Genomic DNA, 12,760 nt, shown 5'->3' with positions numbered 1-12,760 from the left:
GAGCTTTAAGCCAACTTTTTCCCTCTCCTCTTTCACTTTCATCAAGAGGCTTTTTAGCTCCTCTTCACTTTCTGCCATAAGGGTGGTGTTATCTGCATATCTGAGGTGATTGATATTTCTCCCGGCAATCTTGATTCCAGCTTGTGTTTCCTCCAGCCCAGCGTTTCTCATGATGTACTCTGCATAGAAGTTAAATAAGCAGGGTGACAATATACAGCCTTGATGTACTCCTTTTCCAATTTGGAACCAGTCTGTTGTTCCATGTCCAGTTCTAACTGTTGCTTCCTGGCCTGCATACAGATTTCTCAAGAGGCAGGTTAGGTGGTCTGGTATTCCCATCTCTCTCAGAATTTTCCACAGTTTATTGTGATCCACACAGTCAAAGGCTTTGGCATAGTCAACAAAGCAGAAATAGGTGTTTTTCTGGAACTCTCTTGGTTTTTCCATGATCCAGCAGATGTTGGCAATTTGATCTCTGGTTCCTTTGCCTTTTCTAAAACCAGCTTGAACATCAGGGAGTTCACGGTTCACGTATTGCTGAAGCCTGGCTTGGAGAATTTTGAGCATTACTTTACTAGCATGTGAGATGAGTGCAATTGTGCGGTAGTTTGAGCATTCTTTTGCATTGGCTTTCCTTGGAATTGGAATGAAAACTGACCTTTTGCCATGACACAAAGGGGATGAGGGCACATAGACCTGCCCTGGGAATGGCTGAAGTAACTTAGGGATGGGAAGCTGGATCCTGGTTGGAAAGGTCCTAAAGGCTGCTCTTGGGAAGAGAAGACAGGCCCGGTGTAGGGGCTCTGTGAAGCCAGGCAGCCTCCCTGCAGGAGGAGATAGGGTTTCCCTCCCCACGCTGTGCAAAGCAGCAGTGCCCGCCTCAGGAGGCCACGCAGTTGTGGGCTGTGGAGCCAGGCCGACCCACCTCATTTCCTTCTACAACTTACCAACACTATGGCCTTGGACACACACTCTAACCTCTCTGAGGCTCAGTTTCCTCATCTGTGCATGCTAAGTCACTTCAGTCGTGTCCGACTCTTTGCAACCCTATCGTCTGTAGTCTGCCAGGCTCCTCTGACCATGGGATTCTCCATGCAAGAATACTGGAGTGGGTTGCCATTTCCTTCTCCAGGGGATCTTCCCAACCCAGGGATCGAACACACATGTCTTATGTCTCCTGCATTGGCAGGCAGGTCCTGTACCCCTAGTGCCACCTGGGAAGCCATCCTTATCTGTATAGAGGGGATAATGATAGTATCTTCTCTGGGATTGGATGAGATCATCTACTTAACCCAGTGCCTGGAGCACAGAGCAGCTGTTTTTTATCAAACAAGCAGGATGAAACTTTCAATAGCTTTCTATTTCTCCTCTGGCTATCTTGAACCTGCACACACCTGGGTGAGCTCTCATCCGGAGCCCATCGGATTCACAGATGCTCTCAGTTACTATTGAATTGTCTCTCTCCCCCATATCAGAAGTCCCAGCTGCTTTAGGTAGAAGCCAACCACCGAGTCTCTCGGTGTAAAGTCCCCGCCTCCCCCCACCCTCCCCGCCAGCTTGGCCTCTTTCCTGCCTTCCTCTTCCCCTTTCCTCACTGATGGTGTTGACCTTGCTCCTCCTCTGGGGTTTTGGGGGTACAGATGGTGGAAGGGAGGCGGTGAGGGGGGCTAGGGTCTTCCTCCCTTGTTGCCATTGTAGGCAGGACCTGGTGCTCTCTTCTGGGACCCAAATGCTCTTGCTTTCATGGGATGCTTTGTCGGTTCTTTGGAGACTTCCCTGAGGACTTTGCACTGACCATTCCCAGGTGTGGGCGAGGGCCTCTGGTTGGCTGCTTGCCACCCCAAACCGCTCTCTCAGAAAGTTTGCATGTGTGGGTGTCGCCTCACCCTGGCAGGCAGACCTTGCACTGGGCCTTCAGGACACCAACAGCCAGCTTCCCCGCAGCCCCCTCCCCCCGGCGTGGTGCACAGCCTCTCTGGGCTCTCTTCTCCGGGAGAGTCCAGTGCACTCTCTGCACCCTTAACTTCAGAGGAGCCACATTGAAAGCTTGATCTGGGGGCTGGTAAGTGTGTCTGATACACTTACACAGGCTGGAGGTGACAGAGAGAAACAGATCTGGCGCTGGGCCATGGCCTTCAAGCCCTGAATGACAACAGCAGGAGCAACTACACAAAGAGCGGTGGCAGCTGATCCTGTACGGTGCGGGACGTACGCCAAGTATTCTCCATATATCACTGCTCTCATCTTCACAGCCCTGTTCTCTAGGGCAGGGGTCCGCAGCCTCCGGGATCTACTGCCTGATCTGAGGTGGAGCTGATGTACTAAGAGTAGAAATCAAGTGCACAATGAATGTGATGCACTTGAATCATCCTGAAACCATCCCCCACCTTCCGGTCTTCCACAAAACCGGTCCCTGGTGCCCAGAAGGTTGGGGACCGCTGCTAGAGCTTGCTTGCTCTCCCTGACTTTACAGAGAGCACTGAGACACCGAGAGGTGAAGGAGCTTGCCCCAGATCTTACAGCTTAGGAAATCCCAGCGCAGGATTAGAACCCAGACAGTGTGCCACTAGTATCTATACATACTCTCAAATTTCTCTTTAGGATATGGAGTACTTGTCTAGCTTTGGGGTCTCAGCCAAAATTGAGATAACAGATAACTCTCCTTTAACGTCTAATCACAATAGAAAGTGTCCAATAAGCACTGATTATGATTGTATTGATAGAGTCATTTCTGCGGCTGCTGCTACTGTTGTTAGGAGGCTGTGGGCTGCTGGGCCCTGGCGAGGTTGGAGATGCTTGAGATGCCCAAGGGACTGCAGCATCTTGTCGGGGGTGGGTGTTGATGGCTGTTCAGGCTCTGCCACCCTGAGTGTCACTGATGGTGTTACAGTCTCCTAAGAAGAGCTTCATTTCACACAGCAGGCAAGCCACACACATACATACCCACAAATGTACACACACATGCGCACATGCCTGTACGTACACATGTACACACACTCACACAGTTGCTCATGTGCACAGGTACATCCACACATGCACACACACAGGTACACACACGTACACACACATCCCTTTCATGAGCCCCCGTTGGCACTCTGTCTCCCACTGAGACCTGGACAGACAACTGGTGACTGGCTTTGGCCAGGTGACTTAGGGACAGTTAGGACAGGAAGAAGGAGCATGGTCACGGGGCACAAACTGTGCCAAAGGGCGTGGAGATCAGGTGACGGGACCAGGGGAAGCTGACTTGCTGTGGCCTGGCTGCTTGCCCTGCGTCAGACAATGCCATCTCACTGGTTGACTCAGGACAAACCTGAGCCTGTGTGGGAGTAGGCCCAAGAAGACACACGGTCAGGTGGGCTGTTTGCAACCTACTCCCCTGCGGGTCCTTCACTGGCATCGTGACTCACTCCACCTTCTGTCACTGACGTTAATTCAGCTCCACTACATAAGCAGCTCTGAGAGTTTAGGAACACTTGGCTTCTGCCCTAAGGAATCCACATTATGAGGGGAGGGAAAAACAACCAGGCAAACATTTACAATTCAAAGGAGTGATTCTCAAGTAGACTAAGTGTCTGGGATGGTCTGGAAATGGAGAGATACTGAGAACTTACCTGAGTTTAATGGCTAGAAGCTTGATTTTTGGAGTCAGATGCTCTAGTACCATGTGCTAATGTACTTAACCTACTTACTTTGTAGGGTTATAAAGATTAAAAAGGAGATGTATGCAAAAGAAAGGGAAAGTGTCAGTCACTCACTCATGTCTGACTCTTTGCGATCCCATGGACTGTAGCTCACCAGGCTCCTCTGTCCAGGGGATTCTCCAGGCAAGAATGCTGACGTGGGTAGCCCTTCCCCTCTCCAAGGAATCTTCCTGACCCAGAGATCAAACCTGAGTCTTCCACATTGCAGGCAGAGTCTTTACCATCTGAGCCACCGGGGAAGCCCAAGTCTTAGCCAAATGCTGAGTATCAACCATGACCACCATCACCATCATCATTTTGTACCAAGTGATCACCAAGTCCACTAATGACCAGAGCCTCTCAAGGGGGCCCATTTCATGAATGCCCTGGGTCTGCCCTAAAAGCCTAGTGAGGAGTGGTGATATCTGTCCTCAGCAAACTTGGCAGGCACTTGAGTCCTCCGTATGCTTGTGGGTGGGCCTTTCTCAGGCTACTGCAGATCTGACCCTGCTGGGGATCAGACTGGTTGACCTCTAAGACTACTTCCAAATAGAAGAGGCAGTGATGCTCTCACACTCTGGAGACATTTACAAGGACAGTCCAAAAGAACAACTGGGAAGTTTCCAGCTGTCCCACTCCCTGTCCCTGGCTCTGCAACTCTCTGCAGCTTGCCCAAGCCTGCCCACAGCTCAGGGTCCTCAACCCCTGGCCTTTGTTTGTGCAAACAGTGAAAGCTGGTGAGATACTTAGATCTGTACATGCCCTGGGCATTTCCCTGTATGGCTGAACCCTCTGAAGTCCTAGCCCAGGGCTCCAAGGTTTTGCAAGAGTTGACAAGGAAGTCGGAACGATCCTCTGTATGAGAGGGTGCCAATTGCACGGATGCTGATGGGAACAGAGGGAGCTGATGCCAAGAGGAAGTTGTGTGGTGTCAGGCTGCTGATAGCCCAGAGGACAGGGGAGGTCCCACTACCTGAGTGGCACCTGTCTGCCTGCCCTGCCCTTGTCATACCTGTGGCAGCTCTTGGGGATGTCCAGAACTTTATGGGGAGCTCTCCCTTCATGGAGACAGATAAAATTTCAACAAGCCAAGTTTCTTGATCTTGCAGAGCTTGTTGCTTTGTTTCTGGACATAGCGCTGGGCTCTGCAACATGTAGGAAGGGATTGTCCAGCATGTCCTGTTCCCTTATGCTATTTCCTTCCCAGGGACCTACTCTCTGGCCATTGCACTGGCCCTCTGAGTATTTGTCCTTAAGGCAGTGCTAGGGCGAAATAAAACACATATCAGTCTTTTCTGATGATTGTTGTACAGTGAAAAAGGCCTCGAGTTTGTGGTCAAAAGCATTGGAATGCAACCCCATGTCCCTGCCCGTAAGTGGTCTAGTGACCCTAAGCAGTGACTTAACTTACGGAGACTCAGTTCACAAGGAACAACAAAACAAGGGGATAACGAGACATACCTTTAGTATGACAGCGAGGGTCCCTAGACTGGGTCCTGTGCTTTTAGATGAGCACCCCTTAATTGTTGATGTGCCCATGGATCACCTGCAGATTGTATTAAGATACACATTCTGGCTTAGTATGCCTTAGGTGGGTGCTGAGGTCATAAGTACCTGGGTGATGCTGATACTGCTAGTCCAAGGACCACACTTTGAGTAGCCAGGCCTTTCAGAGCTTTTATAGTGATTAAATCAGAATACGTACATAAAAGTGGCCAGAAGAGTGCTCACACATAGCAGAAGCTCATTTATGTCAGTCTTCTCTCCTCACCACCTTCAAAACTTTAGGAAAAGATTCAGTGGAGGAAAAAAGCTCACATGAAGTTATCAGGATGACAGAGAGAGATTCACAGAGTGATGAAGCTGCAGGGCAGGGGGTGTGGTGTGTACAGCCAGAAGCTCCAGCCGAGGCTGCACTCGGAACCACCTGGAGGCTGGTAAACAAGTCACACTTTCCCAGGCAGCATCAAAAAAAATCCACTACAGCAGAAAATCTTGGAATGGGCCCCTGGAATTGTTAGTTTAAAAAGTGTCCCAGGTGCTATGGAGCTGTTTACTTGGCAACTACTGATCTGGTGCAAACTCTCCTTTTAGAGAGGAGGTCCAGAGAGGTGAAATGACAGCCTGGAGTCACATAGTTCGGGCAACTGTTTGTTCTTTCATTCAAGACACAGTCGCTAAACATTTACCATGTGCCAGGCATTATTCTGGGCTCTGGAGGGCTCAGCGGTGGAAAACCTACCCCCAGTCTAGCATGGACCTAGACATCAGACATGGACCTGGTAAACAGCGTGGATGATGATGCATGATAATGAACACTCTTCTTCCTTGGTAAAGTAGGGGGTGTACTGGCAGAGGGTCACAGGGACCTGAATTAAATTGGGAAGAGCAGAGAAGCTCCTCTGAGGAAGTGACCTTTGGCTTTGGTGACTGTCCCAGAGGCCATGTCACCTGAAGGCTTTCCTCACTCTTTCTACCATTATTTGTTTTCTTTTTCTAAAAATTTTATTATTGGCGTATAATTGCTTTACAATGTGTTAGTTTCTGCTGTACAACATGATTCAGCTTTATGTATACATATATCCCCTCCCTCTCAAGCCTCCCTCCCACCACCCTCATGAGCACCCTTGGTGTTCATCACAGAGCACCGAGCTGAGTTCCCTGTGCTACACAGTAGCCTCTCGCTATCTATTCTACACATGATACTATATATATATCAGTACTTCTCCCAGGCTCCCTTCCCCGCTCTGTGTCCACCCTCTGCGTCTCTATTTCTGTTCCTGCAAACAGGCTCACCTGTACCATTTGCTGCTGTTTGACAGCTTCCAGAGTCAAGCTTACCCTTGGCTCCTTCAGCCAGTCAGACCTTCTCTAACTAGTATACCCGGTTCCATCCACAGCAAACGGGCCCCATCAGTGCCACCCTGGTGATGACTCGCCCCATCAAAGGGCCCCGGGACATACAACTGGACTTGGAAATGATCACGGTCAACACCGTCATCAACTTCAGAGGCAGCTCTGTGATTCGACTGCGGATATATGTGTCCCAGTACCCATTCTGAGCGCCGGGCCGCAGCCTCTGACACTGCCTCCAACTGCACCGAGGGACAGAGAAGCGGAGAAACCAGAGAGAGCTCGAGAGTGAGACAGATGGGAGGCCTTTTCGGCTGAACGTCTCCTGAGGAGTCAGCATGAGTCCCAACCACGCCTCTATTATTACAGACCCATCACTTTGAAGGACATACTTCCCCAGTTTCTACGACACAGTTATCGAAAAGCATTATCATTGGCACACTGACCTGAGATCGACGGTGTTTTTCAAGGCCTTCAGTTTATTTCCATAGTTTTCAAAGAAAATAGATTAGGTTTGCGGGGTCTGAGTCCACGTTCAAAAACTGTGAACCACTTCCTCTCACTTCCTCCAGGCCTTCTCTCTATCTCTCGCTGATTGTTTCTTTGCCAAGGCCCCCCAAAGCTCCCGGGGATGCTAGGTGTAGCTAGCTTGCTTCTTGCATGTACAGAAGGCTATAGAAAGAAACCACAGAATGATCTAAAGGTTTTTAAAGAGTCTATTTCAAAGCCATGTCTGGTATTTTCAGCCATAAGAGAAGTTTTAGTTGTCCTTAAATTTGTATAACTGTTTAATCCTTTCTTGTTCATTTTGATGATGATTAGTATTTTTAATCCATGGTAGAATGCCTTCAAAAGGTCATAAGGCACATGTTATATTCTGTCTTCCCAAACCCAGCTTCCTCTCCATTTTAGTCCAGTGTTTTCTTTGAAGACCCCTTCATCATGCTTTCTTTTGAATTTTTACCCAACTGGGTTGGAAGGCAGAGGTCTCCAAACTGATTAAATATTTGAAGAGATCTTGTGTTTGGTTCATTTTGACATGAGAGATGATTCAGCCTTTGGGGTTGGTTCTAATTCTCTTTAGTTTATTGGGTACTGGCTTGAAAAGCTCTCCAGAGAGCATGATCATCATTATAAACAAAATGGGAGTGAGGGAGAGGAGAGCATCAACCCCAAATCCTAGCTCATTTCATTAGAAGACAATGATCAAACCCTCTGTGATGTGGATTATTTCCAGGTACTTTTCCAGAACAGGAAAGTATTCAAGTTGCTTTAAATCGGTGGCCCGCACCCCTGACGGCGTAGTAGGATAACCAGTGGGGTTTTCAAGACAAAAACTTGACTTCCTGGGCCTTACCCCCAGAGATTCTGATTTACTTGTTCTTAGGTAGGGCCTAAGAATTTTAAAAACTTCATGAGTAGGTGCAGTTGAGAGTGCATTGTATAGAGAGAGGGAGACAAATGGGACGAAGCCCTGGCCACTTTATCTTCAACATCTTTTCAGTTACTTGTACAGTTTGTTGCCTTTTTCCTAGTCAGTGACCTGGATTCCTTTCAGTCTTGGAACCCCAGGCAGGATTAAAGGGAGTCAACAGAGCAGGTCACAGATGGGAGGACGGACCGGGACAGCTGCCTTTGTGTCCCATCCCAGAGGTCAAACTTGTTACCGAGTCCAAGCTCACACTGCTGGCCTCACTACAGGTCAGTAAATTGAGAGACCAATTGTTGGGGCAAAGAACGACGACTTTGTTCAAAAGTCTGCAGGCTGAGACTTCTGACACGTATCCCAAAACCCATCTTGCCTGACTTAGACCTCAGGCTTCTTATATACTAAAAGCAGAGGAAGCAAAGTCAAACATTTCCTGGTTCTGGTCAGCCGCTGGAGGGGATATGTTAATTTCTTCCTCCCTAAAAGGAGCCCTTTCCGAACCATTTCCCACTGTGCCCCTTCTGTCAGGTTCAAGTGATGTTAACAGTAATGCCAGCAACAAATCAACAACTGAACGGCCCAGTTTTGCAGCTCAGATAAAAAGAGCAATTTCCTATCGACTTGCCAGGTTGCAGGCCCAGCTCCGCAGAGCAGAGAGAGGAGGTGGCCCTGGGCCTGGGGCTCCCCTTGCATGTTGGAGTCCTAGGTGTCAGGAATGGGTGTGAAGTTAGAACACCAAAGGCTTACGTGAGCTCTGCGCCAAGCCACTCCGAATGGACTGATTCAGGCTCATAACACCACGAGGGTAAGGTTTCCTTTAACTTCTGAAAAAGTAGGAGGGGCAGCCTTGTCTTGATGATTTGAGGACCCTTGGGTTTCAGAGGGGCCACCTTTGGAACCAGATCTGAGTCTCAAGGACTTGCATTCTATTTGTTCATGTCAAGATGTGGCTTCCTGTTTCTAAGAAAAAAGGCACATAAAAGCAGTCTCAAAGGGCTTCTTGGCCTTCCGATTGCTCTTTCCAAACATAGCCTGATGAGTTCAGTGTAAATGAATCAGAAGCATGTGGGATCAATTTACCTTAAAATACACTGGGGCCTAAAAATTAAGGGAAAGATGCCTTGGGGCAAAGCGTGTATGTACTGTAGGGCTAAACCCCAAACATTTGGGAAACAGTTTCAGAGGCTCCCAGAACCCAAAAAGCTGTTGGTTTCGGCCACCCTTTGAGAATAGTTGGGTGTTACTGTTTTCACAAGACTAGGAGTTAAGTCTGCTCTTCGAATCTCAGCACTGTGCCCCCCTCTGCTCGAGTTTGCAGGGGCTAGCTGTTCCCTTGGACCTTGAGGTATCAGGGCATTCCATGCCTGTTCCCCCCACCCTCTACCCCATCAGCTCTACCCGATCTCAGCTGGGCTGGTAGCTTGGCACATGAACCCTGCTCTGTCAGAAGAGTGAAGGGTTATGTGGTGGAAGAAATGCCAGATTAAGAACTGGGACACCTGTAAAAGTTCTCGTGTTGCCACCTGATCTTCTGGGTTCAATATGGATGAAAACTTCCATTCAGCTGCCTTTAATTCTAAAGTTCTGCGATTCCTTGAAATGTACTTTGGGGATGACAGCCAGTGTTTCCATTAAACTGCAGTTTTAGAGTTTTACAGCGGTTTGCCAATCATAACACTTTCTAATTGGCATGGAATCCACCTACCTGTTGCCTCTCAGGCCTGAGTAATGTACTTAAAAATTTTCTTAGGTAACTGTCTTGGTGCTTGGAGTGTTATTTTCCCAGATGGTGAAAATGTTTCAGCTGGTCTGATTACTTCGTTTATTTGGTGGTTTCAATGTATTTTTGTGTACTGATTGTTTACTGTAATATGTACAAACTCTTCATCTGCGTAACCCAAGAGGGTGGCCTGAGGGTCCCCCAGAAAGAGATGACATGACCGAAGAGCAACTATTCTTTTTCCCCCTCTCAACACTTGAAATCTTGTTTGTAAAAAGTCTTCATTGTAAGAGGAGAACACAGTTTGGTTAAGCATCCACCCAGTCCACTTGGGTTGGGCCAGTTTCTGGATTCAGAGAGATGAATAAGATAGACAGAGGTCCTGATAAGAAATTTATGAATATCTAAGGATTGATGCAGCCTCCAAGACAAAACTAACTGAAATACATCGTGGTGGATGCAGTTTAGCTGTGAACAAAATGATTTGGATTAGATTTTCATAATTATTAAGACATTCCTGTTTCATACAACAAAAATTCTTATGAACATCCTCAGGCACATGTTTAAAATTTAGACTAAGATGCCTCTGCTTCAGTTCAGTCGCTCAGTTGTGTCCGACTCTTTGCGACTCCATGAATCACAGCACACCAGGCCTCCCTGTCCATCACCAACTCCCGGAGTTTACCCAAACTCATGTCCATCGAGTCGGTGATGCCATCCAGCCATCTCATCCTCTGTCATCCCCTTCTCTTCATGCCCCCAATCCCTCCCAGCATCAGGGTCTTTTCCAATGAGCCAACTCTTTGCATGAGGTGGCCAAAGTATTGGAGTTTCAGCCTCAGCATGAGTCCTTCCAATGAACACCCAGGACTGATCTCCTTTAGGATGGACTGCTTGGATCTCCTTGCAGTCCAAGGGACTCTCAAGGGTCTTCTCCAACACCACAGTTCAAAAGCCTCTGCTTAGGAGTTACTAAATACACTGAAAGGAAACACAAAATCAATGTTAGCTGAAATTTTTCTCTCTCTAGGATACTGAGAATGGATTTTTTCTCTCTCTAGGATATGAGGTACATACTGTGGGTATGCACTTTGAAATGCAATGTTTTCATCTCTAGGGGAAAAAAAGCAGACTTTTAGTAAAGCTCTGCATTGTTTTGAAATTGGCCAATACCCATCACCTGTCACAGATATACACATTGTTCCTTCTTGTTGATGTTTTTGTTCTCAAATTTCTTAGTGCCTTTACTTAACAGATCACTGATAGCTTCATTACAATCCCTGACATAAATAACTAAAAGAAGTTTTATAAGAAAAAAAAAATAATAACCAAGAAGCTTCAGGACAAAAGGGAGTGCACTGAGACAAGATTTATTACTTTGGTAGTGTTTTGTTCTTTTTTTTGGCCCTGGGTGGGGGAATGACAGCATCTAGTTAGAATCTTTGATTTGCTAATAATTCCTGGTGAGGAGCTTTTGCCAGCTTCCATCAGTGAAATTGATCGTTGGGGTGAGAAAACAGGTGTCAACACAGGAATGATCTATTATTTTGTTGTTGGTGTCCTCTCAAAGAGGGAAAGACATGTTGACAGGGGGTGACTAGCAGTCCTTTTTTTCCCAGGAATTTGAAATATTCTTGAGCAATAATGTAAGGTGAATGTAGGTGTAAATTGTGCATAGATGCAAATATTAAGATCCTTATGATATCTATCAAGATTTAAGTTGGTAATTTATTAATCTGATTTAAGACCACCAGAGAGTCACTGGATTGCTGAATGTCATTTTAAAGTAATTTTTGTTTGGGGAGGGTTGTTTTGGTTTCAACCGAGCCTTTTTTCTAATTCTTGCTCTCCTACTTTCTACTGAGAATACATTTGATGTCGCAGAACTGGCTTCTATCACAAGATAGCTACTATACTTTCAAACACGTGCCTTGAGTTCTGAGCTTTAATGTACAAACCATTTATAACTTACCCTATTTTGGATTGCCCCTTTCTTTTTTAAGTTTATTTTTCATTGGAGGATAAGTGCTTTATAATGTTGTGTTGGTTTCTGCTGTACAACAACGCAAATCAGTCATAGCTATACGTATATCCCCGCCCCTGTGAGCCTCCCTCCTGCCCCACCCCACCCCACCCCCTAGGTTGTCACAGAGCGCCGCACCAGGTTGAACCCCCTGTGGTAAAGAGGAGCACAGATCGCTCTTACAGTCTTCATTCTCTGCTCATAACAATTTTTACCAAGAAAGTACCCATCATTTAAACCAAGCTGTGGTATTTGCAAATAAATTAGCTCTTTACAGTGATCCTGTAGCCTTACATTTTTCTGTTGTCTTACTTTGTCTCGTTTCCTTCTAGTTCCACATTGAAAGAGACCCCACAGAAGTGTCCACTCCAAGCTGGGCATTTCCACAGAGTATCCTCCCAGTCTTTCTGAAAAGCAGAGCTGTGGGCCAGTAACACTGCAGCAAAGGCAGCGTTTTTATGTGCAAAGGCACTATTGAAATCATATTTGGCATTTTTCAGTAAAACCACAGTTAGTCCAGAGGATCCTTTCAGCTCAGAATCTAGCCAGAGTGGGGAGAGCTAGCCCGTCTTGCTTCCTGCTTTTTTCCTGTTGGAAATTTGGAATGTATAACCTTCTCAGAGCCCTCAGTACCACTTTTAAAGACTCATGGCATCATTTTCCATCATAAAAAGCCAGGACTTTTCTCAAGTAAGTGGTGAAGAGCTTGCAGGTGTGCTGCAAGAATTTGTGACTATAAGGCACGTGGAAAAGCAGCGGTTTGCTCCTCTGGAGCAGCTGGAGAGATGGGGTAGGCTCTGGAAGGGCAGGTAAGTTCCTTCTTCCAGCTAATCCCGAGCCAGCATACTGCTAATACTCAGCTAATAAATACTCTGCTCGTCATACTCACTCCCTCCAGCTGCAAGCTTCCATCTTGGGAGATTGCCTCAAGGCTGCTCTGGTTTGTAACTTTCACCAGATTTCACTCAGCTCTGCTCCACTCCTTTGTTGATTCCTCAACAACCTGCTGAAGGCTGGGAGATGGGAAGAAGAGGGCAAGGATGGAGACAAGG

General features: G+C 47.1%; 1 protein-coding gene across 1 annotated transcript in view; it reads left to right on the top strand.

Moving 5' to 3' along the window:
• The window catches only part of FBLN5 (fibulin 5), a 90,258-nt gene extending 78,334 nt beyond the window's left edge, over positions 1–11,924 (top strand). The window contains exon 11 of the mRNA XM_068991014.1: positions 6,584–11,924. Coding sequence (XP_068847115.1) covers positions 6,584–6,745 — 162 coding nt within the window. The 3' untranslated portion in view covers positions 6,746–11,924. The remainder of the gene's footprint in view (positions 1–6,583) is intronic.
• The last annotated feature ends 836 nt before the right edge of the window (positions 11,925–12,760 follow it).

The sequence above is a fragment of the Capricornis sumatraensis genome, chromosome 19 (assembly GCF_032405125.1).
Source record: "Capricornis sumatraensis isolate serow.1 chromosome 19, serow.2, whole genome shotgun sequence".
Classification (NCBI taxonomy): Eukaryota; Metazoa; Chordata; class Mammalia; order Artiodactyla; family Bovidae; genus Capricornis; species Capricornis sumatraensis.
The sequence above is the reverse complement of the archived record's forward strand: the minus strand, read 5'-3'. Positions and strand labels throughout refer to the sequence as shown.